General features: G+C 51.0%; 1 protein-coding gene across 1 annotated transcript; it reads right to left on the bottom strand.

Annotated features, from left to right (window-relative positions):
* Positions 1 to 1,085: 1,085 nt before the first annotated feature.
* Positions 1,086 to 23,127, bottom strand: EHD2 (EH domain containing 2). The gene is made up of 5 exons (XM_058859786.1): positions 22,669 to 23,127; positions 12,919 to 13,016; positions 5,508 to 5,920; positions 3,044 to 3,208; positions 1,086 to 1,721 (listed from the first exon to the last, which is right to left on the bottom strand). The coding sequence occupies exons 1-5, from the start codon at positions 23,061 to 23,063 to the stop codon at positions 1,194 to 1,196; spliced, it is 1,599 nt and encodes a 532-aa protein (XP_058715769.1). The 5' UTR covers positions 23,064 to 23,127; the 3' UTR covers positions 1,086 to 1,193.
* Positions 23,128 to 27,625: the final 4,498 nt, after the last annotated feature.

The raw sequence follows: 27,625 nt of genomic DNA, 5'->3' as shown, positions 1-27,625 counted from the left end.
TGGGGGCCTGGGTTTTGGGGTCAAATAATTGGGATTTTGTGGTTTTTTGGGGCTGGGTTTTGGGTTGAATAACGGGGATTTTGTGTCTGGTTTTGGGGCTGGGTTTTTGGGTTGAATAATTGGGATTTTGTGTTTTTTTGGGGCTGGGTTTTTGGGTTGAATAACAGGGATTTTGTCGTTTTTTGGGGCTGGGTTTTTGGGTTGAATAACGGGGATTTTGTGGTTTTTTGGGGCTGGGTTTTTGGGTTGAATAACGGGGATTTTGTGTTTTTTTGGGGCTGAGTTTTGGGTTGAATAACGGGGATTTTGTGGGTTTTTGGGGCTGGGTTTTTGGGTCGAATAACGGGGATTTTGTGGGTTTTTGGGGCTGGGTTTTTGGGTCGAATAACGGGGATTTTGTGGTTTTTTGGGGCTGGGTTTTTGGGTTGAATAACGGGGATTTTGTGGCTTTTTGGGGCTGGGTTTTTGGGTTGAATAACGGGGATTTTGTGCCTGGTTTTGGGACTGGGTTTTTGGGGTGGATGACGGGGATTTTGTGGTTTTTTGGGGCTGGGTTTTTGGGTTGAATAACGGGGATTTCATGCTCGGTTTTGGGTCTGAATTTTTGGATTTCACGCCCAGTTTTGGACCTGTTTTTTTTATTCCATTCCCGATTTTATTTGTGGATTTTTGGGTTGAATAACGGGAATTTCATGCCCGGTTTTATTGCTGTTTTTTCCCTCAAACCCCACAAATCTCCTTTATTTTCTCGCTCACTCCACCGAGCCCTTTTGCCTCCTCTTGGAGGGCGGCACCAACCGCGGCGGCAAATCCTCCGGCAGCCCCCGTTGGGGTGAATAACGGGGATTTTGTGGTTTTTTGGGGCTGGGTTTTTGGGTTGAATAACGGGGATTTTGTGGTTTTTTGGGGCTGGGTTTTTGGGTTGAATAACAGGGATTTTGTGGTTTTTTGGGGTGGATGATGGGGATTTTTTGCCCAGTTTTGGGGATGGGATTTTGGTTTGAATAATGGGAATTTCATGCCCGGTTTTGTTGCTGAGTTTTTGGATTCCACGCCCAGTTTTTGGTGCTGTTTTTTTTTATTCCATTCCCGGTTTTATTGCTGGATTTTTGGGTTGAATAACGGGAATTCCATTCCCGGTTTTATTGCCGGTTTTTCCCCTCAAACACCACAAATCTCCTTTATTTCCTGTCTCACTCCACCGAGCCCTTTTGCCTCCTCTTGGAGGGCGGCACCAACCGCGGCGGCAAATCCTCCGGCAGCCCCCGTCCCTCCAGCTTGGCCCCGATCAGGTGCCCGGCCAGGGCGAACTCCTCGTGGTCCAACATCCCATCCCTGTCCACATCACTGAGCTTCCAGATCCTTCCGAGCACCGAGCTGGGCAATTTGCTGCTCACCATCCAGCCCTTGGCCCTCAGCCCGCTCAGCTTCCCGTTGTTGGGCGCCAGCCCGTAGAAAATCTCGTCGTATTTGGCTTTATCCTTCATCACCACCCACTCCTCGCCATCATCCTCGTCATCCTCGTCTTCCTCCTCCTCCTCGGAGTCGGCGCCGAAGGGTCCCGGGGAGGGGTCGAGGGCGCCGCCGCGCACGGGGGGAGTTGTGGGGTGGAGAAGGGGGGTGAGGGCGGGGAGGTCGCGGTTGAGGAGCTCGTCCAGCCCCTCCAGCAGGCGCCGTTTGGGGCCGGGGAGGTTGGAGAGGTCCCGAGCCAGCAGCTGCTCCTGGGGGTGGGGAAAAAGGAGAGGTGGGGATGGGTTTGGGGGGGTTTTGGGGGGATGGAGAGGGGTGAGGAGGAATTAGGGGGGGTGTTGACAGATTAAAAATCGTCCCAAAAAAACACCCGAAAAAAATTCCCAAAACCCTTTCTAAAGAAATTCTTCCCCAAAAAAACTTAGAACCCCCCCAAAATCCCCCTAAAAACACTTCCAAAAAATCCCCCCAAAAAACCTCAACACCCCTCCCCCAAACCCTCCCTAAAAATCCCCCACAAAAACCCCCCAAAAACCCCCCAAAACTCCTCCCAACCCCCCCCAAAAAAAACCCCAAAAAAACCCCCAAAAACCCTCCTAAAAACCCCCCAAAAACCTCAAACCCCCCCAAAACGCTCCCAAAAACCCTCCGAAAAAATCCCCCCTAAAAAACCTGAAAAACCCTTCCAAAAAACCCTCCCAAAAATTCCCCCCCAAAAAACCCCCCCAAAAAACCCAAAAAACCTCAACCCCCCCAAAACCCCCCCAAAAACCCTCCCAAAAACTCCCCAAAACATCAAAAACTCCGGTGGGTTACCAAAAAAACCCCTCAGGTCCCAAAAATCCCCCTCAGATCCCAAAAAATCCCCCCAGATCCCCCCCAAGATCCCCCCCAGATCCCCCCCAAGATCCCTCCAGATCCCCCCAAACTCCCCCAAACCCACCCAGATCCCCCCCAAACTGCTCTGAACTCCCCCAGACCCCCCCAGATCCCCCTGGATCGCCCCAGATCCCCCCCAAATCCCCCCAAACCCCCCCAGATCCCTCCAAATCCCCCCAAACCCCCCCAGATCCCCCCAAATCCCCCCAAACCCCCCCAGATCCCCCCCAAATCCCCCCAGATCCCTCCAAATCCCCATAAAAAACCCCAAATCCCCATGACCCCCCCCAGATCCCCCCAGATCCCCATAAAAACCCCCCAGATCCCCCCCAAATCCCCATAAAAAAACCCCAAATCCCCATAACCCCCCCCAGATCCCCCCAGATCTGCCCCAGATCCCCCCCAGATCCCACTGGATCCCCCCCAGATCCCCCCGGATCCCCCACCCCCCCCCTGATCCTCCCAGATCCCCCCAGATCCCCTCAGATCCCCTCAGATCCCCCCAGATTCCCCCAAATCCCCATTAAAAAACCCCCAAACCCCCCCAGATCCCCCAGATCCCCCCCGGATCCCTCTGGATCCCCCCCAGATTCCCCCAAATCCCCATAAAAAAACCCCCAAACCCCTCCAGATCCCCCAGATCCCCCCCAGATCCCTCTGGATCCCCCCCCAGATCCCCGGGGATCCCCGGCACCTGCAGGCGGGCGCAGTCGGGGATCTCCTCGGCCGGGATCTGGTGCTCGCTCTGGATCTGGGCCAGCAGCTCCGGCAGCCGCTGGATCAGGCGCTTGCGGCGCCCGCGGCTCCCCAGCAGCGCCGGCAGCTCCCGGCGCAGCCGCGACAGGATCAGCGCGTGCACCTGCCCGGGGACGGCCGCGGGATCGACTGGATCCCCACGGATCCCCCACGGATCCCCACGGATCCCTCCAGATCCCCACGGATCCTCACAGGGAGCGCAAAGATCACCCAAGATCCCAGGGAGATCCTGCGTGCACCTGCCTGGGGATGGCCATGGGATTGCCTGGATCCCCTCTGGATCCCCCCCAGATCCCCCCTGATCCTCCCGGGATCGCAAAGATCCCCCCGGATCCCAGGGAGATCCCGCGTGCACCTGCCCGGGGACGGCCACGGGATCGACTGGACCCCCCACGGATCCCCCTCACCTTGAGGAGCCGCGCCCTCTTCACCAGATCACCGACCTTGGGGATCTCCAACCCCAGTAGATCCCCACTGAGATCCCCAGTAGATCCCCCCAGTCGATCCCACTCGCCCCCTCACCTTGACGAGCTGTGCCCTCTTCACCAGATCCTTGACCTTGGGGATCTCCAACCCCAGGAGAGAGATCCCACCAGAGATCCCCCCAGTGGATCCCCCTGATCAATCCCCCAGCAGATCCCCACGGAGATCCGCAGTAGATCCCCACCCCCCAGTGGATCTCCCCCCTCGCCCCCTCACCTTGACGAGCCGCGCCCTCGTCACCAGATCCTTGACCTTGGGAATCTCCATTCCCAACCCCAGGAGAGAGATCCCACCAGAGATCCCCACAGAGATCCCCCCAGTGGATCCCCAGTAGATCCCCCAGTAGATCCCCCCTGCTCTCCCCCTCACCTTGACGAGCTGCGCCCTCTTCACCAGATCACCGACCTTGGGGATCTCCAATCCATTCCCAACCCCAGTAGATCCCCATCCCCCAGCAGATCCCCCAGTCGATCCCCCCCCCCTCGTTCCCTCACCTTGATGAGCCGTGCCCTCTTCACCAGATCCTTGACCTTGGGAATCTCCAATCCATTCCCAAACCCAGTCGATCCCCCAGTCGATCCCCCCCCTCGTTCCCTCACCTTGACGAGCCGCGCCCTCTTCACCAGATCCCCGACCTTGGGAATCTCCAATCCATTCCCAACCCCACTAGATCAATCCCCCAGTCGATCTCCCTGATCAATCCCCCAGTCGATCCCCCAGTGGATCTCCCCCCTCGCCCCCTCACCTTGACGAGCCACGCCCTCTTCACCAGATCCCCAACCTTGGGGATCTCCATTTCCAACCCCAGTAGATCGATCCCCCAGTCGATCCCCCAGCCGATCCCCCAGCCGATCCCCCAGTAGATCCCCCCTGCTCTCCCCCTCACCTTGACGAGCCACGCCCTCTTCACCAGATCCTTGACCTTGGGGATCTCCAATCCATTCCCAACCCCAGTCGATCCCCCCCCTCTCCCCCTCACCTTGACGAGCCGCGCCCTCTTCACCAGATCGCCGACCTTCGGGATCTCCAATCCATTCCCAACCCCAGGAGAGAGATCCCACCAGTGGATCCCCCAGGAGAGAGAAAGATCCCCCAATGGATCCCTCAGTTGATCCCCCAGTAGAGAGAGATCCCCCAGTCAATTCCCCAGCAGATCCCCCCTTTCGCCCCCTCACCTTGACGAGCCGCGCCCTCTTCACCAGATCCTTGACCTTGGGGATCTCCAACCCAAGTAGATCCCCCAGTAGATCCCCATCCCCCAGTCGATCCCCCCTCTCTCCCCCTCACCTTGACGAGCCGCGCCCTCTTCACCAGATCCCCGACCTTGGGGATCTCCAATCCATTCCCAACCCCACTAGATCAATCCCCCAATCGATCCCCCAGTGGATCTCCCTGATCGATCCCCCAGTGGATCTCCCCCAGGTCGCCCCCTCACCTTGATGAGCCACGCCCTCTTCACCAGATCCCTGACCTCGGGGATCTCCATTCCCAACCCCAGTTGATCCCCCAGCCGATCCCCCAGTTGATCCCCCAGTCGATCCCCCCAGGTCGCCCCCTCACCTTGACGAGCCGCGCCCTCTTCACCAGATCCTTGACCTTGGGGATCTCCAACCCCAGTAGATCCCCCAGCAGACTCCCCCGAGTCGACCCCCCGGTAGATCCCCAGTAGATCAATCCCCCAGTGGATCCTCCAGTAGATCCCCCCTCGCCCCCTCACCTTGATGAGCCACGCCCTCTTCACCAGATCCCCGACCTTGGGGATCTCCAACCCCAGTAGATCCCCAGTAGATCCCCCCTGCTCTCCCCCTCACCTTGACGAGCCGCGCCCTCTTCACCAGATCCCCGACCTTGGGGATCTCCAATCCATTCCCAACCCCACTAGATCAATCCCCCAGTAGATCCCCCCCTCGCCCCCTCACCTTGACGAGCCGCGCCCTCTTCACCAGATCCCCGACCCTGCGTGTGGCGGCGTTGCGGGGCAGCGCCCGGATCTCCCGGAACAGATCCCTCTCCTCGCGCTGGAAGAGGCGCCGGTGCTCGGCGTCGCGCAGGGGCCGCGCCCAGAAGGATCCCAGGAACACCCTGAGCACCTCGGGGGATCCCAGGGCGCGGCCCAGCGCCCACATCAGCGCCCCGTAAACGCGCAGCAGCCGCTGCGGCGCCACCGCGTCCGCCTTGTTCAGCACCACCCGCAGCTTCTCCTCGTGGCCCCGCAGCGCCGCCAGCGCCGCCGAGAACTCGGACGAGATCTCCAGGTGGTGCGCGTCGAAGAGGAGGATCACCAGGTCCGAGCGCTCGGCGAACCAGCGGAGCACGGCCGGGAAGTCGTAGCCTGAGGGGAAATAACAAAATTATGGTGGGAAAACTGAAATCCGGCACAAAATTCCAATGGAAAACCGAAATCCAGCCCAAAATTATGGTGGGAAAAGCTAAATCCAGCCCAAAATTCCCATGGAAAACCTAAATCCAGCCCAAAATTCCAATGGAAAACCCTAAATCCAGCCCAAAATTCCAATGGAAAACCGAAATCCAGTCCTAAATCCAATCCTAATCCCAAAATAATCCCGAATAATCCACCCCAAGAACCAGCGCAGAACGGCCGGGAAGTTGTAGCCTGAGGGAAAATAACAAAATTATGGTGGGAAAACTGAAATCCGGCACAAAATTCTGGTGGGAAAAGCGAAATCCAGCCCTAAATTCCAATGGAAAACCTAAATCCAGCCCAAAATTCCAATGGAAAACCAAAATCCAGCCCTAAATTCCAATGGAAAACCAAAATCCAGCCCTAAATTCCAAATAATCCATGGTAAGAACAGGTACAGCAAGGTCAGGAAGTCGTAGCCTGAGGAAAATGGGATTGGATCCTGAAATTATGGTGGGAAAACCTAAATCCAGCCCAAAATTCCAATGGAAAACCCTAAATCCAGCCCAAAATTATGGTGGAAAAGCTAAATCCAGCCCAAAATTCCAATGGAAAACCGAAATCCAGCCCTAAATTCCAATGGAAAACCAAAATCCAGCCCTAAATTCCAATGGAAAACCTTAAATCCAGTCCTAAATCCAGCCCTAATCCCAAAATAATCCCGAATAATCCACCCCAAGAACCAGCGCAGCACGGCCGGGAAGTTGGAGCCTGAGGGAAAATAACAAAATTATGGTGGGAAAAGCTAAATCCAGCCCAAAATTCTGGTGGGAAAAGCTAAATCCAGCCCAAAATTCCAATGGAAAACCGAAATCCAGCCCAAAATTCCAATGGAAAACTGAAATCCAGCCTAAAATCCCCATGGAAATTCTAAATCCAGCCCCAATTTCTGGTGTAAAAACCTAAATCCAGCTCTAAATTCTGGTGGAAAACCTTAAATCCAGTCCTAAATCCAGCCCTAATCCCAAAATAATCCCGAATAATCCACCCCAAGAACCAGCGCAGCACGGCCGGGAAGTCGTAGCCTGAGGGGAAATAACAAAATTCTGGTGGGAAAAGCTAAATCCAGCCCAAAATTCCAATGGAAAACCGAAATCCAGCCCAAAATTCCAATGAAACCCTAAATCCAGCCCAAAATTCCGATGGAAACCCTAAATCCAGTCCTAAATTCCAATGGAAAACCGAAATCCAGCTCAAAATTCCGATGGAAAACCGAAATCCAGCCCTAAATTCCAATGGAAAATCCTAAATCCAGCCCGAAATTCCAATGGAAAACTGAAATCCAGCCCAAAATTCCAATGGAAAAACTTAAATCCAGCTCAAAATTCCAATGGAAAACCGAAATCCAGCCCAAAATTCCAATGGAAAACTGAAATCCAGCCCTAAATTCCAATGGAAAACCGAAATCCAGCCCTGATCCCAAAATAATCCATCCCAAAAACCAGCACAGCACGGCCGGGAAGTCGTAGCCTGAGGGGAAATAACAAAATTATGGTGGGAAAACTGAAATCCGGCACAAAATTCTGGTGGGAAACCGAAATCCAGCCCTAAATCCAGCCCTAATCCCAAAATAATCCCGAATAATCCACCCCAAGAACCAGCGGAGGACGGCCGGGAAGTCGTAGCCTGAGGGAAAATAACAAAATTATGGTGGGAAAAGCTAAATCCAGCCCAAAATTCCAATGGAAAACCCTAAATCCAGCCCAAAATTCCAAATAATCCATGGTAAGAACAGGTACAGCAAGGTCAGGAAGTCGTAGCCTGAGGAAAATGGGATTGGATCCTGAAATTATGGTGGGAAAAGCTAAATCCAGCCCTAAATTCCAATGGAAAACCGAAATCCAGCCCAAAATTCCAATGGAAAACCGAAATCCAGCCCAAAATTCCAATGGAAATTCTAAATCCAGCCCCAATTTCTGGTGGAAAAACCTAAATCCAGCTCTAAATTCTGGTGGGAAACCTTAAATCCAGCCCTAAATCCAGCCCTAATCCCAAAATAATCCCAAATAATCCACCCCAAGAACCAGCGCAGGACGGCAGGGAAGTCGTAGCCCGAGGGAAAATAACAAAATTCCAGTGGAAAAACTTAAATCCAGCCTAAAATAATGGTGGGAAAAGCTAAATCCAGCCCTAAATCCTCGTGGAAAAACCTAAATCCAGCCCTAAATTCCAATGGAAAACCGAAATCCAGCCCAAAGTCCCCATGGAAATTCTAAATCCAGCCCAAATTTCTGGTGGAAAAACCTAAATCCAGCTCTAAATTCCAATGGAAAACCTTAAATCCAGCCCTAAATCCAGCCCTAATCCCAAAATAATCCCGAATAATCCACCCCCAGAACCAGCACAGCACGGCTGGGAAGTCGTAGCCTGAGGGGAAATCCCAAAATTATGGTGGGAAAAGCTAAATCCTCAAAATTCCAATGGAAAACCGAAATCCAGCCCAAAATTCCAATGGAAAACCAAAATCCAGCCCAAAATTCCAATGGAAAACTGAAATCCAGCCCAAAATTCCAATGGAAAACCGAAATCCAGCTCTAAATTCCAATGGAAAACCGAAATCCAGCCCAAAATTCCAATGGAAAACTGAAATCCAGCCCAAAATTCCAATGGAAAACCAAAATCCAGCCCTAAATTCCAAATAATCCACCCCAAGAACCAGCGGAGGACGGCCGGGAAGTCGTAGCCTGAGGGGGAATAACAAAATTATGGTGGGAAAACTTAAATCCGGCACAAAATTCCAATGGAAAACCAAAATCCAGCCCTAATTTCCAATGGAAAACCCTAAATCCAGCCCAAAATTATGGTGGGAAAACTGAAATCCAGCCCTAAATTCCAATGGAAAACCGAAATCCAGCTCTAATCCCAAAATAATCCCCAAATGATCCCAAAAAATCCCCCCAAAATCCCAAATAATCAAAAAAATCCCCCCCAAAATCCCCCCAAATCCCAAATAATCCCCCAAAAAATCCCAAAAAAATCCCAAAAATCCCCCCAAAAATCCCCCCAAATCCCCCTAAAATTCCCCAAAAAAATCCCCCCAAAAAATCCCCCCAAAATCCCCAAAATCCCCCCCAAAAATAAAAAAAAATCCCCAAATTACCCCCAAAAATCCCCCAAAATCCCCCAAAAATCCCAAAACGCCCAAAAAATCCCCAAAAAATCCCCCAAAAATCCCCAAATAATCTCCAAAAAATCCAAAAAAAATCCCCCCAAAAATCCCAAAATATCCCCCAAAAATTCCCAAATAATCCCAACAAATCCCAAATAATTCCCAAGAAATCCCAAATAATTCCCAAAAAATCCCCAAATAATAAAAAAAAAAATCCCCCAAAAAATCCCCAAAAATCTCCCAAAAATTCCCCAAAAATCCCCCAAAAATCCCAAAACCCCCAAAAAATCCCCCAAAAAATCCCCCAAAATCCCCCCAAAATCCCCCAAAATCCAAAAAAAATCCCAAATAATCCCGATTTCATTCCCAACCCCCATCCCCAAACTCTTCCTCCCCCTCCTTTTCCCACCCCTCCCCCTTTTCCCACCCCTCCCCCCACTCCCGGCCCCTCCCCCACCCCTCCCTTGGCAGCCGCCGCCGATTTTGGGGTGGGGGAGGAAGGGGGGGGAGGGGCCCGGGGGGGTCCCGGGGGGGTTTGGGCCCCGCCTGGAAAATTGGCGAAATTCCCGGGAATTCAGGGCCGGTCCCGCCCTTCTGGCACCGAAATCCTTGGCAGAATTCCCGAAATTTACCCAGAACTGACTCAGAATCCGTCCGGAACAGCCCCAAATCCTCCCAAATCCATCCCAAAACACCCAAAAAACAACAAATCCCCCCAAATCCATCCCAAAACACCCAAAAACCAACAAATCCCCCCAAATCCATCCCAAATCCCCCCCAAATCCATCCCAAAACACCCAAAAAACAACAAATCCCCCCAAATCCATCCCAAAACACCCAAAAAACAACAAATCCCCCCAAATCCTCCCCAAATCCCCCCAAATCCCCCCCAAAAACACAAAAACCAACAAATCCCCCACAAATCCCCCCAAAACACCCCAAACCCCACCCAAATCTCCCCAAAACACCCAAATCCACCCCAAAACACCCAAATCCTTGGCAGAATTCCCGAAATTTACCCAGAACCGCCTCAAAATCCGCCCGGAACAGCCCCAAATCCTCCCAAAATCCATCCCAAAACACCCAAAAACAACAAATCCCCCCCAAATCCCCCCAAATCCCCCCCAAATCCATCCCAAAACACCCAAAAACCAACAAATCCCCCCCAAATCCATCCCAAAACACCCAAATCCTTGGCAGAATTCCCGAAATTTACCCAGAACCGCCTCAAAATCCATCTGGAACAGCCCCAAATCCTCCCAAATCCACCCCACATCCATCCCAAACCCAACAAATCCATCCCAAATCCATCCCAAAACACCCAAAAAGCAACAAATCCCCCCAAATCCATCCCAAAACACCCAAAAAACAACAAATCCCCCCCAAATCCTCCCCAAATCCCCCCAAATCCATCCCAAAACACCCAAAAAACAACAAATCCCCCCAAATCCATCCCAAAACACCCCAAAACAACAAATCCCCCCCAAATCCATCCCAAAACACCCAAATCCTTGGCAGAATTCCCGAAATTTACCCAGAACCGCCTCAAAATCCGTCCGGAACAGCCCCAAATCCTCCCAAAACACCCAAAAAACAACAAATCCCCCCAAATCCTCCCCAAATCCATCCCAAAACACTCAAAAACCAAAAAATCCCCCCCAAATCCATCCCAAAACACTCAAAAACACCCAGAAAACAACAAATCCCCCCAAATCCATCCCAAAACACCCAAATCCACCCCAAAACACCCAAATCCTTGGCAGAATTCCCAAAATTTACCCAGAACCGCCTCAAAATCCGTCCGGAACAGCCCCAAATCCACCCCAAAACCCAACAAATCCCTCCCAAACCCAACAAATCCCCCCCAAATCCATCCCAAAACACCCAAAAAACAACAAATCCCCCCCAAATCCTCCCCAAATCTCCTCCAAATCCCCTAAAAACACCCCAAACCCAACAAATCCCCCCCAAATCCATCCCAAAACACCCAAAAAACAACAAATCCCCCCCAAATCCTCCCCAAATCCATCCCAAAACACCCAAAAAACAACAAATCCCCCCCAAATCCCCCCAAATCCATCCCAAAACACCCAAATCCTTGGCAGAATTCCCGAAATTTACCCAGAACTGACTCAAAATCCGCCCGGAACAGCCCCAAATCCTCCCAAAACCCCCCCAAATCCATCCCAAACCCAACAAATCCCCCCAAATCCATCCCAAAACACCCAAAACCAACAAATCCCCCCCAAATCCATCCCAAAACACCCAAAAAACAACAAATCCCCCCAAATCCCTCCCAAAACACCCAAAAAACAACAAATCCTCCCCAAATCCATCCCAAAACACCCAAAAAACAACAAATCCCCCCCAAATCCATCCCAAAACACCCAAAAAACAACAAATCCCCCCCAAATCCATCCCAAAACACCCCCAAATTCATCTCAAAACACCCAAATCTCCCCCAAAACACCCAAAAAACAACAAATCCCCCCCAAAATACCCCAAATCCTCCCCAAACCCCCCCCAAAACCCCCCAAAATTCCCCCAAAATGGGATTTTGGGGATTTTTTTATTTTATTTTTTGGGATTTTGGGGGGATTTTTTTTTTTTTTCGGGATTTTTGGGGATTTTTTGGGGGGATTTTTTTTGATTTTGTGGGGATTTTTTTTGGGATTATTTGGGGATTATTTGGGGATTTTTTTTGGATTTTGGGGATTTTTCGGGGATTTTGGGTATTTTTTTCTGTTTTTTTTTTTTGAATTTTGGGGATTTTTTTGGATTTTTTGGGGATATTTTTGGGATTTTTTTGCTGTTTTTTTTTTTGAATTTTGGGGAATTTTTTTTTTATTTTTTGGGATTATTTGGGGATTTTTGGGGGGATTTTTTTGGGGATTTTTTGGGGGATTTTTTTTTATTTTTGGGGATTATTTGAGAATTATTTGGGGATTTTTTTTGGATTTTGGGGATTTTTTTTGGATTTTGGGGATTTTTTTCTGTTTTTTTTTTTTTAATTTTGGGGATTTTTGGGGGGATTTTTTTTGGATTTTTGGGGGATTTTGGGGGGATTTTTTTGAATTTTGGGGATTTTTTTGGGATTTTGGGGATTTTTTGGGGATTTTGGGGATTTTTTTGGATTTTTTGGGGATATTTTTGGGATTTTTTTGCTGTTTTTTTTTTTTTTTAATTTTGGGGATTTTTTTTTTATTTTTCGGGATTATTTGGGGATTTTTGGGGGGATTTTTGGGATTATTTGGGGATTTGGGGGATTTTGGGGATTTTTTGGGGACTTTTGGGATTTTGGGGGGACTTTGTTTGGATTTTGGGGATTTTTTTTGGATTTTTGGGATTTGTTTGGGATTTTTGGGGGATTTTTGGGAGGATTTTTTTGGAGGATTTTTTGGGGGATTTTTTTTTTTATTTTTGGGGGATTTTTTTGGGGATTATTTGGGGATTTTTTTTGGATTTTGGGGATTTTTTTTGGATTTTGGGGATTTTGTCTGGTTTTTTTTTAATTTTGGGGATTTTTTGGGGGGATTTTTTTGGGATTTTTGGGGTATTTTGGGGGGATTTTTTTGAATTTTGGGGATTTTTTTTATTTTTGGGATTTTTTTGGGATTTTTTTTTTGATTTTTGGGATATTTTGGGGTATTTTGGGGATTTTTTTGGGATTTTTTGCTGGGTTTTTTTTGAATTTTGGGGATTTTTAGGGATTTTTTGGGGGGATTTTAGGGATTATTTTTTTATTTTTTGGATTTTTTGGGAATTTTGGGGTATTTTGGGGATTTTTTTGGGATCTTACCCCTGCAGACCCTCTGCTTGGCCCCCGCCAGGATCCCGGGGGTGTCGATCAGGCTGATGCTCTCCAGGACCGGATTGTTCAGGGTGGCACAAACGAACCTGGGGGGGTCCCAGGAGGGTCAAAAACACCCCAAAACCAGCCCCAAAACAACCCAAAACCACCCCAAAAACAGCCCCAAAACCGCCCCCAAAACACCCCAAAAACAGCCCCAAAAACACCCCAAAAACAGCCCCAAAAACAACCCAAAAACAGCCCCAAAACCACCTTGAAACACCCCAAAAGCAGCCCCAAAACAACCCAAAAACAGACCAAAAAACACCCCCAAAACAGCCCCAAAACCACCTCGAAACACCCCAAAACCAGCCCCAAAACCACCCCAAAAACAGCCCCCAAAATACCCCAAAACCAGCCCCAAAACCACCCGGAAACACCCCAAAACCAGCCCCAAAAACAACCCAAAACCAGCCCAAAAACAGACCAAAAACAGACCAAAAAACACCCCCAAAACAGCCCCAAAACCACCCGGAAACACCCCAAAAACAGCCCCAAAAACAACCCAAAAACAGACCAAAAAACACCCCAAAAGCAGCCCCAAAACAACCTAAAAACAGACCAAAAAACACCCCAAAAACACCCCCAAAAATACCCCAAAAACAGCCCCAAAACCACCTGGAAACACCCCAAAACCAGCCCCAAAAACACCCCAAAACCAGACCAAAAAACACCCCAAAACATCCCAAAACCAGCCCCAAAAACCACCCCAAAACCAGCCCCAGAAACAGCCCGAAACACCACCAAAAACAGCCCCAAAAACAACCCAAAACACCCCAAAAACAGCCCCAAAATAACCCGAAACACCCCAAAAACAGCCCCAAAAATACCCCAAAACCAGCCCCAAAACCACCTCGAAACACCCCAAAACCATCCCCAAAAACAACCCCAAAAACAACCCCAAAACAGCACCAAAATACCCCAAAAACAGCCCCAAAAACAGCCCCAAAAAACACCCTGAAACACCCCAAAACCAGCCCCAAAAACCACCCCAAAAACACCCAAAAAACACCCCAAAACCAGCCCCAGAAACACCCCGAAACACACCAAAACCAGCCCCAAAAACAACCCGAAATACCCCAAAAACAGCCCCAAAAATACCCCGAAACACCACCAAAAACCGCACCAAAAACAACCCGAAACAACCCAAAAACAGCCCCCAAAATACCCCGAAACACCACCAAAAACAGCACCAAAAACAACCCGAAACAACCCAAAAACAGCCCCAAAAACATCCCGAAACACCCCCAAAACAGCCCCAGAAACAACCCAAAACCAGCCCCAAAAATACCCCAAAAACAGCCCCCAAAACAACCCGAAACACCCCAAAAATCCTGGCCCAAAACCAACCCGAAACACCCCAAAAACAGCCCCAAAACCAACCCGAAATACCACCAAAAACAGCACCAAAAACATCCCAAAAACAGCCCCAAAACCACCCTGAAATGCCCCAAAAACAGCGCCGAAAACAGCCCAAAAACAACCCAAAATCAGCCCCCCCAAAAAAACCCAAAAACCCCCCCAAAAACCCCAAAAAATCCCCAAAACCAAAATCCCCCCCAAATCCCCCCCCGAACCCCCCCAAAAAAACCCAAAAAAACCCCAAAAACTCCCAAAAAACCCCAAAACCCCCCAAAAACTCAAAAATCCCCAAAACCCCCCCAAAATCCCCCCAAAACCCCCCCGGCCCCCCAAAAAAAACCCAAAAAACCCCAAAAATCCCCAAAACCCCCCCAAAATCCCCCCCGAACCCCCCCAAACCCCCCCTTGGCCCCCCCCAAAAACCCAAAATCCCCCAAAACCCCCCCTAAAAAAAACCCAAAAAACCCCAAAAACTCAAAAATCCCCCAAACCCCCCCAAAATCCCCCCCCGAACCCCCCCAAAACTCCCCAAAAAACCCCAAAACCCAAAAAATCCCCAAAACCCCCCCAAAATCCCCCCCCGAACCCCCCCAAAACCCCCCCCAAAAAACCCCAAAAAACCCAAAATCCCCCAAACCCCCCCCAAAAAAAAAAACCAAAATCCCCCAACCCCCCCTAAAAAACCCCCAAAAAACCCCAAAAAACTCAAAAATCCCCAAAACCCCCCCAAAATCCCCCCCCGAACCCCCCCAAAACCCCCCCAAAAACCCCCCCGGCCCCCCCAAAAAAACCCAAAATCCCCCAAAACCCCCCCTAAAAAAAACCCCAAAAAACCCCAAAACCCCCCCCTAAAAAAAACCCAAAATCCCCCAAAGCCCCCCTAAAAAACCCCAAAAAACCCCAAAACCCAAAAAACCCCCAAACCCCCCCAAAATCCCCCCCGAACCCCCCCAAAAACCCCCCAAAAACCCCCAAAAAACCCAAAACCCCCCCTAAAAAACCCAAAATCCCCCAAAACCCCCCCTAAAAAACCCCAAAAAACCCCAAAACCCCCCCTAAAAAACCCCAAAAAACCCCAAAAACTCAAAAATCCCCAAAACCCCCCCAAAATCCCCCCCGGAACCCCCCCAAAACCCCCCCAAAAACCCCCAAAAAACCCAAAACCCCCCTAAAAAAAAACCCAAAATCCCCCAAAACCCCCCCTAAAAAACCCCAAAATCCCCCAAATCCCCCCTAAAAAAACCCAAAAACCCCCAAAAACTCAAAAATCCCCAAAATCCCCCCAAAATCCTCCCCCGAACCCCCCCAGAACCCCCCCGGGCCCCCCCAAAAAAACCCAAAAACTCAAAAATCCCCAAAACCCCCCCAAAATCCCCCCCAAAACCCCCAAAAAACCCCCCCCTGGCCCCCCCAAAAAACCCCAAAACCCCCCTAAAAAACCCCAAAATCCCCAAACCCCCCCCCTAAAAAACCCCAAAAACTCAAAAATCCCCAAAACCCCCCCAAAATCCCCCCCGAACCCCCCCAAAACCCCCCCAAAAAACCCCAAAAAACCCAAAATCCCCAAACCCCCCCCCAAAAAAAAACCAAAATCCCCCAACCCCCCCTAAAAAACCCCCAAAAAACCCCAAAAAACTCAAAAATCCCCAAAACCCCCCCAAAATCGGCCCCCGAACCCCCCCAAAACCCCCCCCAAAAAAACCCAAAATCCCCCAAAACCCCCCCTAAAAAACCCCCAAAAAACCCAAAAAAACTCAAAAATCCCCAAAACCCCCCCAAAATCCCCCCCCGAACCCCCCCAAAACCCCCCCCGGCCCCCCCAAAAAAACCCAAAATCCCCCAAAACCCCCCCTAAAAAACCCCCAAAAAACCCCAAAACCCAAAAATCCCCAAAACCCCCCCAAAATCCCCCCCCGAACCCCCGCAAAACCCCCCCCAAAAAACCCCAAAAAACCCAAAATCCCCCCTAAAAGAAACCCAAAATCCCCCAAAACCCCCCCAAAAACCCCAAAAACTTCCCCCAAACCCCCCCTAAAAAACCCCAAAAAACCCCAAAAACTCAGAAATCCCCAAAACCCCCCCAAAATCCCCCCCCGAACCCCCCCAAAAACCCCCCAAAAACCCCCAAAAAACCCAAAACCCCCCCTAAAAAAAACCCAAAAACCCCCAAAACCCCCCCTAAAAACCCCAAAAACCCCAAAAACTCAGAAATCCCCAAAACCCCCCCCCGAACCCCCCCAAAACCCCCCCTTGGCCCCCCCAAAAAAACCCAAAAAACCCCAAAAACTCCAAAAAAACCTCCAAACCCCCCCCAAAAAAACCCCAACCCCCCCCCTAAAAAGAACCAAAAAAACCCCAAAAACTCAAAAATCCCCAAAACCCCCCCAAAATCCCCCCCCGAACCCCCCCAGAACCCCCCCGGGCCCCCCCCAAAAAAACCCAAAAAACCCCAACCCCCCTAAAAAAAACCCAAAATCCCCAAACCCCCCCAAAAAAACCCAAAAAACCCCAAACCCCCCCCAAAAAAAAACCCCAAAAAACCCCCAAAACTCAAAAATCCCCAAAACCCCCCCAAAATCCCCCCCGAACCCCCCCAAAACCCCCCCAAAAAAACCCAAAATCCCCCAAACCCCCCCTAAAAAAACCCCCAAAATCCCCCAAAACCCCCCTAAAAAACCCCAAAAAACCCCAAAACCCAAAAAACCCCAAAACCCCCCCAAAATCCCCCCCCGAACCCCCCCAAAACCCCCCCTAAAAAAACCCCAAAAACCCCCAAAACCCCCCCAAAAACCCCAAAAACTTCCCCCAAACCCCCCCAAAACCCCCCGAAAAAACCCCAAAAATTCAAAAATCCCCAAAACCCCCCCAAAATCCCCCCCCGAACCCCCCCAAACCCCCCCTTGGCCCCCCCCCAAAAAAACCGAAAATTCCCCAAAACCCCCCCTAAAAAAAAACCCCAAAAAACCCCAAAACCCCCCCTTAAAAAAACCCAAAATCCCCCAAAGCCCCCCTAAAAAACCCCAAAAAACCCCAAAAACTCAAAAATCCCCCAAACCCCCCCAAAATCCCCCCCCGAACCCCCCCAAAACCCCCCCAAAAACCCCCCCGGCCCCCCCAAAAAAACCCAAAATCCCCCAAAACCCCCCCTAAAAAAAACCCCAAAAAACCCCAAAACCCCCCCTAAAAAAAACCCCAAATCCCCCCTAAAAAACCCCAAAAACTCAAAAAACCCCAAAACCCCCCAAAATCCCCCCCGAACCCCCCCAAAACCCCCCCTTGGCCCCCCCGGGCCCCCCCCGGTCCCGCCCGGTCCCGCCGGGAGTGGCGGGGGGGGGAGGGGCGGAATTCCAGAGGCATCGCTCAGCCCGGGGGGGCACCGGGAAACCGGGAAAAACGGGAAAAATGGGGGGAAAAGGGGGGAAAATGGGAAAAAATGAGGGGGGAAAATGGGGGAAAAAAGGGGGGAAATGAGGGGGGAAATGGGGAAAAAAATGGGGAAAAAATGGGAAAAAATGGGAAAAAAATGAGGGGAAAATGGGGGGAAAATGGGAGAAAAATGAGGGGAAAATGGGGAGAAAATGGGGAAAAATGGGGGAAAAATGGGGGAAAGTGGGGGAAAATGGGGGAAAAAAATGGGGGAAAAAATGGGGAGAAAATGGGAAAAAATGGGAAAAAATGGGGGGAAAATGGGAGAAAAATGGGGGGGAAAATGGGAGAAAAATGAGGGGAAAAATGGGGGGGAAATGAGAAAAAAAAGGGGGGGAATGGGGAAAAAAAATGGGAAAAAATGGGAAAAGATGGGGGAAAAAAGGGGGGAAAATGGGAGAAAATGGGGGGAAAATGGGGGGAAAATGGGGGAAAATGGGAAAAAAATGGGGAAAAATGGGGGAAAAATGGGGGGGAAATGGGGGGAAAATGAGAAAAAAAATGGGAAAAAATGGGAAAATGGGAAAAAAAAGGGAGGAAAATGGGGGGAAAATGGGAAAAAATGGGAAAAACTGGGGAAATAAAGGAGGGAAAAATGGGGGGAAAAAGGGAAGGAGAAATGGGGGGAAAAGGGGGGAAAATGAGGGGAAAAAATTAGGGGAAATGGGAAAAAAGGTGGGAAAATTGGAAATTAAGGGAAAAAGGGGGGGAGAAGGGGAAAAGGAGGGGAAAAATGGGGACAAAAGGGGAAAAAATGGGAAAAAATAGGAAAAAAATAGGGGGGAAAATGGGAAAAAATAGGGGGAAAATGGGGGGAAAAAAGGGAGAAAAAATGGGAGGAAAATGGGGAAAAATGGGGGAAAATGTAGAAAAAAGTGGGGGAAAAATGAGGGGAAAAAGGGGGGAAAATGGGGGGGAAATGGGGAAAAAAAGGGAGGAAAATGGGGGAAAAATGGGGAAAAATGGGGAAAAATGGGGAAAAAAATGGGGGGAAAAAGGGGGGAAAATCGGGGGGGAAAGAGGGGGAAAAAATGTGGAAAAAATGGGAAAAAATAGGAAAAAAAAGGGAAAACTGGGGAGAAAAAAGGGGAGAAAAATGGGGGAAAAATGGGGAAAAATGGGAAATAAAGGAGGGAAAAAGGGAGGGGAAAGGGGGGGAAATGGGAAAAAAGGGAGGAAAATGAGGGGAAAATGGGGAAAAAGTAGGAAAAAATGGGAAAAAAGGGGAAATAAAGGGGAAAAAATGGGGGGAAAATGGGAGAAAAATGAGGGGAAAATGGGGAGAAAAATGGGGGAAAAAAGGGAAAAAATGGGAAAAAAGGGGGGAAAAGGAGGGGAAAATGGGGGGGAAATGGGGAAAAATGGGGAAAAAAGGGAAAAATGGGAAAAAAGGGGGGGGGTGGGGGAGGGGCAGTGTCCCAGTGCAGGGAAAATGGGAAGAACAAAGGGGGGAAATCCGGGAGAAATCGGGAATTGCCGGGAAATCCGGGAGAAATCGGGATCATCGGGAATTGCCGGGAAATCCGGGATGGGGGGAGGGGAAATCCCGGATTGGGGGAGGGGGGAGGGGTGGTGCCCCCCCCAGGGAGGATCCCAGGGGAGATCCTGGGGTGGATCCCAGGGTGGATCCCAGGGAGGATCCCAGGGGAGATCCTGGTCCAGATCCCAGGGAAAATCCCAGTGTGGATCCCAGTGTGGATCCCAGTCCAAATCCTGGACCAGATCCCAGGGTAGACCCTGCTCCAGATCCCAGTCCAGATCCCAGACCAGAACCCTCTCCAGATCCGTCTTCAGATCCTGCTCCAGATCCCAGAGCAGATCCCAGTCCAGATCCCAGTCCAGATCCCAGTCCAGATCCCCACTCCAGATCCCCACTCCAGATCCCTGTTCCAGATCCCCTCTCCAGATCCTTACACCAGATCCCTGTTCCAGATCCTGTTTCCAGATCCCCACACCAGATCCCGTTTCAGATCCTGCTCCAGATCCCAGACCAGATCCCCATTCCAGATCCCATCCCAGATCCCATCCAGATCCTGTTCCAGATCCCCACGCCAGATCCCCACTCCAGATCCTGCTCCAGATCCCCTCTCCAGATCCGCATTCCAGATACCAGACCAGATCCCCTCTCCAGATCCCCACTCCAGATCCCCTCTCCAGATCCTCTCTCCATATCCCCTCTCCATATCCCTGTCCAGATCCCACACCAGATCCCCACTCCAGATCCCCCTTCCAGATCCCCACACCCGATCCCCACTCCAGATCCCATTCCAGATCCCCACACCAGATCCCGTTCCAGATCCCTACTCCTGATCCCTCTTCAGATCCTGCTCCAGACCCCACACCCGATCCCCTCTCCAGCTCCCCCCACCAGATCCCCTCTCCAGCTCCCCCCACCCTCTCCCCTTCCCTCATCCCCCTCACCGATTGAGGAATCCATTCCCGAATCTCTCCAGATCCCCTCTCCAGATCCCCGCTCCAGATCCCCCTTCCCTCATCCCCCTCACCGGTTGAGGAATCCATTCCCGAATCTCCCCAGATCCCTCTCCAGACCCCACACCCGATCCCCTCTCCAGATCCCCCCTCACCGGTTGAGGAATCCATTCCCGAATCTCTCCAGATCCCCCCTCACCGATTGAGGAATCCATTCCCGAATCTCTCCAGACCCTGTTCCAGATCCCCTCTCCAGATCCCCCCTCACCGGTTGAGGAATCCATTCCCGAATCTCCCCAGATCCCCCCCTCACCGGTTGAGGAATCCATTCCCGAATCTCTCCAGATCCCTCTCCAGATCCCCATTCCCTCACCCTCCTCACCGGTTGAGGAATCCATTCCCGAATCTCTCCAGATCCTGTTTCAGATCCCCTCTCCAGATCCCCTCTCCAGATCCTGTTCCAGATCCCCATTCCCTCATCCCCTCACCGATTGAGGAATCCATTCCCGAATCTCCCTCATCCCCCCCCTCACCGGTTGAGGAATCCATTCCCCAATCTCTCCAGATCCTGTTCCAGATCCCCTCTCCAGATCCCCTCTCCAGATCCCCTCTCCAGATCCCCGCTCCAGATCCCCCCACCCTCTCCCCCTACCCTCTCCCTCATCCTCCTCACCGATTGAGGAATCCATTCCCGAATCTCTCCAGATCCCACACCCGATCCCCGCTCCAGAACCCCACACCAGATCCCCCTTCCCTCATCCCCCTCACTGATTGAGGAATCCATTCCCAAATCTCTCCAGATCCCCCCTCACCGGTTGAGGAATCCATTCCCGAATCTCCCCAGATCCCCCCCTCACCGATTGAGGAATCCATTCCCGAATCTCCCCAGATCCCTCTCCAGATCCTCATTCCCTCACCCCCCTCACCGATTGAGGAATCCATTCCCGAATCTCCCCAGATCCCTCTCCAGATCCCCCCACCCTCTCCCCTCCCCAGATCCCCCCTCACCGATTGAGGAATCCATTCCTGAATCTCTCCAGATCCACATTCCCTCATCCCCCTCACCGATTGAGGAATCCATTCCCGAATCTCCCCAGACCCTGTTCCAGATCCCCTCTCCAGATCCCCCCTCACCGGTTGAGGAATCCATTCCCGAATCTCTCCAGATCCCCCCCTCACTGATTGAGGAATCCATTCCCGAATCTCTCCAGATCCCCCCTCACCGATTGAGGAATCCATTCCCGAATCTCTCCAGATCCCCTCTCCAGATCCCCTCTCCCTCTCCCCCCTCACCGGTTGAGGAATCCATTCCCGAATCTCTCCAGATCCCTCTCCAGATCCCCCCACCCTCTCCCCTTCCCTCTCCCCCCTCACCGATTGAGGAATCCATTCCCGAATCTCTCCCTCACCCCCCTCACCGATTGAGGAATCCATTCCCGAATCTCCCCAGATCCCCCCTCACCGATTGAGGAATCCATTCCCGAATCTCCCCAGATCCCCCCTCACCGATTGAGGAATCCATTCCCGAATCTCCCCAGATCCCCCCTCACCGATTGAGGAATCCATTCCCGAATCTCCCCAGATCCCCTCCTCACCGGTTGAGGAATCCATTCCCAAATCTCTCCAGATCCCCCCTCACCGATTGAGGAATCCATTCCCGAATCTCTCCAGATCCCCCCACCAGATCCCCATTCCCTCACCCCCCTCACCGGTTGAGGAATCCATTCCTGAATCTCTCCAGATCCCTCTCCAGACCCCACACCCGATCCCCTCTCCAGATCCGCCCTCACCGATTGAGGAATCCATTCCCGAATCTCCAGACCCCACACCTGATCCCCTCTCCCTCACCCCCCTCACCGATTGAGGAATCCATTCCCGAATCTCTCCAGATCCCTCTCCAGATCCCCATTCCCTCACCCCCCTCACCAATTGAGGAATCCATTCCCGAATCTCCCCAGATCCCCCCTCACCGATTGAGGAATCCATTCCCGAATCTCCCCAGATCCCCCCCTCACCGATTGAGGAATCCATTCCCGAATCTCTCCAGATCCCCACACCCGATCCCTCTCCCCTTCCCTCTCCCCCCTCACCGGTTGAGGAATCCATTCCCGAATCTCCACAGACCCTGTTCCAGATCCCCTCCCCAGATCCCCCCTCACCGATTGAGGAATCCATTCCCGAATCTCTCCAGATACCCCCACCAGATCCCCATTCCCTTACCCCCCTCACCAATTGAGGAATCCATTCCCGAATCTCCACAGACCCTGTTCCAGATCCCCTCCCCAGATCCCCCCTCACCGGTTGAGGAATCCATTCCCGAATCTCTCCAGACCCCACACCCGATCCCCACTCCAGATCCCCCCCTCACCAATTGAGGAATCCATTCCCGAATCTCTCCCTCACCCCCCTCACCAGTTGAGGAATCCATTCCCGAATCTCCCCAGACCCTGTTCCAGATCCCCTCCCCAGATCCCCCCTCACCGGTTGAGGAATCCATTCCCGAATCTCTCCAGATTCCGGAAAGGTTTCTCGGGATCGGCCAGCAGGGCGTTGCCGGGGATGATCCCCTCGCTCTCGCCGTGCACCACGGCCACGAATCGCTCGGTGCTGGGCTCGGGCCCCACGCGGGATCCCGGGATCTGCTGCTCCAGCAGGTACTGGATGAAGGAAGTTTTCCCGCTGGAATATTGGCCCAGAACCAGCACCAGGGGTTTGGGGTGGAAGTCGGAGTCGTGCAGGGGGGGGGAGTGGAAGGAGCCGAAGTCGTAGAAACGCTCGGCCGGGAGCAGCTTGGAGCGGTAAAGGGAGCGAAGGGAATCCCACACGGCCGGGACTGGGCGAGGAACTGAGCGACGGCCGCGGAAACGGCGCAGCATGGCTGGGAAACTGGGAGCACTGGGAGGGACTGGGAGAGACTGGGGAGAGTGGGAGAGTGAGTGGGAGAGTGGGAGAGTGGGAGAGTGGGGAGAGACTGGGAGAGACTGGGAGAGACTGGGAGAGACTGGGGAGAGTGATTGGAGAGACTGGGGACACTGGGAGAGACTGGGAGAGTGATTGGAGAGACTTGGGACACTGGGAGAGACTGGGAGAGACTGGGGAGAGTGGGGAGAGACTGGGAGAGACTGGGAGAGTGACTGGAGAGACTGGGAGGGACTGGGGAGAGTGATTGGAGAGACTTGGGACACTGGGAGAGACTGGGAGAGACTGGGAGAGACTGAGAGTGACTGGGAGGGACTGGGAGAGTGGGGAGAGGGACTGGGAGAGACTGGGAGGGACTGGGAGAGACTGGGAGGGACTGGGGAGAGACTGGGGAGAGTGATTGGGGAGACTTGGGACACTGGGAGAGACTGGGAGGGACTGGGAGAGACTGGGAGAGACTGGGAGAGACTGGGAGAGACTGGGAGAGTGGGGAGAGGGACTGGGAGAGACTGGGAGGGACTGGGAGAGACTGGGAGGGACTGGGGAGAGACTGGGGAGAGTGATTGGGGAGACTTGGGACACTGGGAGAGACTGGGAGAGACCAGGAGAGTGGGGAGAGGGACTGGGAGAGACTGGGAGACTGGGAGAGTGACTGGGAGGGACTGGGAGAGTGGGGAGAGCAACTGGGGAGACTGGGAAAGTGACTGGGAGAGACTGGGGAGACTGGGAGAGTGGGGAGAGTGCGGAGAGGGACTGGGAGAGATTGGGAGAGACTGGGAGTGAGTGGGAGTGAGTGGGAGAGACTGGGAGGGACTGGGAGGGACTGGGAGATCCTGGGGATCCTGACTGGGGAGACTGGGGAGATCCTGAGAGATCCCAACTGGTCCTGGGGATCCCAAACGAGCCTGGGGAGCCGGATCAAGCCTGGGGATCCCGACTGATCCTGGGGATCTCAGGGATCCCAACTGATCCCGGGGATCTCAACTGGTCCTGGGGATCCCAACCGATCCCGGGGATCCCGACTGGTCCTGGGGATCCTGGGGATCCCAACCGATCCCGGGGATCCCGACTGGTCCTGGGGATCTCGGGGATCCCGAGTGATCCCAGGGATTCCGGGGAGCCCAACTGGTTCTGGGGATCCCGACTGGTCCTGGGGATCCCAACAGATCCCGGGGATCCCGACTGGTCCTGGGGATCCTGGGGATCCCAACCAATCCCGGGGAGCCCGAGGGGAAGGACGGAGCCCCCCTGGAGATGGGGAAGAGCAGAGATCCCAAAGGATCCCAGAGGATCCCAGAGGATCCCAGAGGATCCCAGAGGGCTCCGGCCGATCCCGGGATAACCCCGGGGATCCCTCTGGAATTCAGGGATCCGCAGGGAGAGCGGAGATCCCGAGGGATCCCAAGGGATCCTGGGGCAAAGAGGCCCTGGGAGGGCTGAGATCCGCAGGGATCCACAGGGATCTGCAGGGATCCGCAGGGATCCACAGGGAAAAGTGGGAAAATTGGGGAAAAATGGGAAAAAATGGGAAAAAGTGGGAAAAAGTGGGAAAATGTGGGAAAAAGTGGGAAAAAGTGGGAAAAATGTGGGAAAATGTGAGAAAAAGTGGGAAAAAGTTGGAAAATGTGGGGGAAAAGTTGGAAAAAGTGGGAAAAAGTGGGAAAAAGTGGGAAAAATGTGGGAAAAAGTGGGGAAAAGGTGGGAAAATGTGGGGAAAAGTGGGAAAAATGTGGGAAAAAGTGGGAGAAAGTGGGAAAATGTGGGAAAAATGTGGGAAAAAGTGGGAAAATTTGGGAAAAATGTGGGAAAAAGTGGGAAAAATGGGTGAAAGTGGGAAAAAGTGGGAGAAAGTGGGAAAAATGTGAAAAAAAGTGGGAGAAAGTGAGAAAAAATGGGAAAAAATGGGAGAAAGTGGGAAAAATGTGGGAAAAAGTGGGAAAATGTGGGGGAAAAGTGGGAAAATGTGGGAAAAAAGTGGGAAAAATGTGGGAAAATGTGGGAAAAAGTGGGAAAAGGTGGGAAAAAGTGAGAAAAAGTGGGAAAATGTGGGAAAAATGTGGGAGAAAGTGGGAGAAAATGGGAAAATGTGGGGGAAAAGTGGGAAAAAGTGGGAAAAATGTGGGAAAAGTTGGAAAATGTGGGAAAAAGTGGGAAAAATGTGGGGAAAGGTGGGAAAAAGTGGGAAAAAGTGGGAAAAAGTGGGAAAAAGTGGGAAAATGTGGGAAAAATGTGGGAAAAAGTGGAAAAAATGTGGGAAAAATGTGGGAAAAATGTGGGAAAAAGTGGGAGAAAGCGGGGAAAAGTGGGAAAAATGTGGGAAAAGGTGGGAAAAGTGGGGAAAAGGTGGGAAAAAGTGGGAGAAAGTGGGGAAAATGTGGTAAAAATTTGGGAAAAAATGGGAAAAAGTGGGAAAAAATGGGAAAAAGTGGGAAAAATGTGGGAAAAAGTGGGAAAAAATGGGAAAAGTGGGAATGGGGGAGGGGCTCAGTCGGAGAGAGGATCCATGGGGGGGGGAGGGGAGGGATTCCCACCGGGATCCGCCGGATCGGGCAGAAAAATCAGGATTTGGTGGAGAAAAAAGAGCCGGAAAAGCGAATTCCAGGGATTTATCCCCAAAAAATCCCGGCGGGAAATGAGGATTTAGGGAGGATTCCCAAAAATCCGGGCGGGGAACGGAGATTGGGGAATTTTCCCTGGGAAAAAATTGGGGATTTGAGGGATTTTCCCAAGAAAAAAAAGGGAAAAAAAAAGGATTTCGGGAGAGTTTTCCTTAAAAGGAGGGAGGGAAAAAAGGAGCTGGAGGAATTTTTTCCATAAATCCGAGCCAAAAGTGAAGTTTCAGGGATGAGTTGTCGTAAAAAGGGGGGAAAAGGAGATTCCTGGGATTTTTTTCCCTGTTAAAATAAGGAGAGAAATGGAATTTTAGGGATTTTCCCGGGAAATCGAGGGGGAAAAAGGAGTTTTGGGGTTTTTTTTTCCTGTAAAAATGAGGAGAAAAACAAAATTTTGGGGATTTTTTTCCCCATAAAATCCAGCCCAGGAATGAAAATTTAGGGATTTTCCCATAAAATCCAATCCCAAACACGGAATTTTTGGGATTTCCCGCCGGAAAAACAGCGGGAAAAGGGAATTTTGGAGCTTTTTCCCAGAAAAAACAAAGCAGGAATCCCAAAATTTCCGGCGCTTCTCTCCCACCCAAACAAACGGAAACCCGAAACTCCCGGGATTTCCTCATTCCCGATCCCACAAAATTCCCTTTTCCCGCTTTTCCCACTTTTCCCAACCCCTCCCAGGGGGATTTTCGCTTCTTCCCGGTGGGAAAATTCCCATTTTTCCGCTTTAAATTCCCATTTTTCCGCTTTAAATTCCCATTTTTCCGCCTGAAATTCCCATTTTTCCCCCTGAAATTCCCATTTTTCCCCCTGAAATTCCCATTTTTCCACCCGGAATTCCCATTTTTCCCCCCCCGGAGTTTTCCCGGAGTTTTTTCCCGACCTTTTCCCGCTGATCCCGGGGTTTTTTTTCCAGGGATTTTCTCCCCGAGGAGCCGCGGGCGCTGCTCCGAGCGGGGCCGCGCCTCAAAAGCCACCGAGGGGGGGCTTCATTTGCATAAATTTGCATAAATTAGCATAAGTTTCCATGCCGCGGGCCGAGCCGCGCCATAAAAGAGCAGCGGGGAATGAATTAATGAATTAATGAATTAATGAATGGGGCGGGAATTAATGAAGGCGGAAATGGGCGGGGGGATAATTAAAGTGAGAGGTGATTAATAATAAAAATGAAAATAAAAATAATGATAATAATAGTAATAAATATAAAAATAAAAAATAAAATAAAAATGAAATAAAAATAACAGTAAACTAAAAAAAATAACGATGACAATAATAGTAATGATAATATTAATAATAATAAAAATAAAATAAAAATAATAAAAATAATAATAAAAATAAAAGTAATAAATAAAAATAAAAATAAAATAAAAATAAAATAAAAATAATAATAAAAATAAAAATAATAAATAAAACTAAAAATAAAATAAAATAAAAATAAAATAAAAATAAAAATAAAAATAAAAAGAAAAGTAATGATGATAATAATGATATAATAATAATAATGATAATAATAGTAAATCAATAGATGGATAAATTAATTAATAAATTAATGATGGGGGGGGCGAGGGAGGGGGGAGCGAGGGACGAGCCCGGCGGATCCCGGGAATTCCAGAGGATCCCAGGAAAATCCAGAGGAATTCAAGAGGATCCCAAAGAATTCCAGAGGATCCCGAGGAATTCCAGAGGATCCCAGAAATTCCAGAGGAATTCCAGAGGATCTCAGAGAAATTCCAGATGATCCCAAGAATTCCAGACGATCCCGGGAATTCCAGAGGATCCTGAGGAATTCCAGAGGATCCCAAGAATTCCAGAGGATCCCGAGGGGCGCAGGGACCCCCCCACCCCTCCCAACTCCAGGATTTTTTTGGGAATTCCAGCCAGGAATTTTCAGGAATTCCACCCGGGAT

This window comes from Poecile atricapillus, chromosome 31 (genome assembly GCF_030490865.1).
Source record: "Poecile atricapillus isolate bPoeAtr1 chromosome 31, bPoeAtr1.hap1, whole genome shotgun sequence".
Classification (NCBI taxonomy): Eukaryota; Metazoa; Chordata; class Aves; order Passeriformes; family Paridae; genus Poecile; species Poecile atricapillus.
The sequence above is the reverse complement of the archived record's forward strand: the minus strand, read 5'-3'. Positions and strand labels throughout refer to the sequence as shown.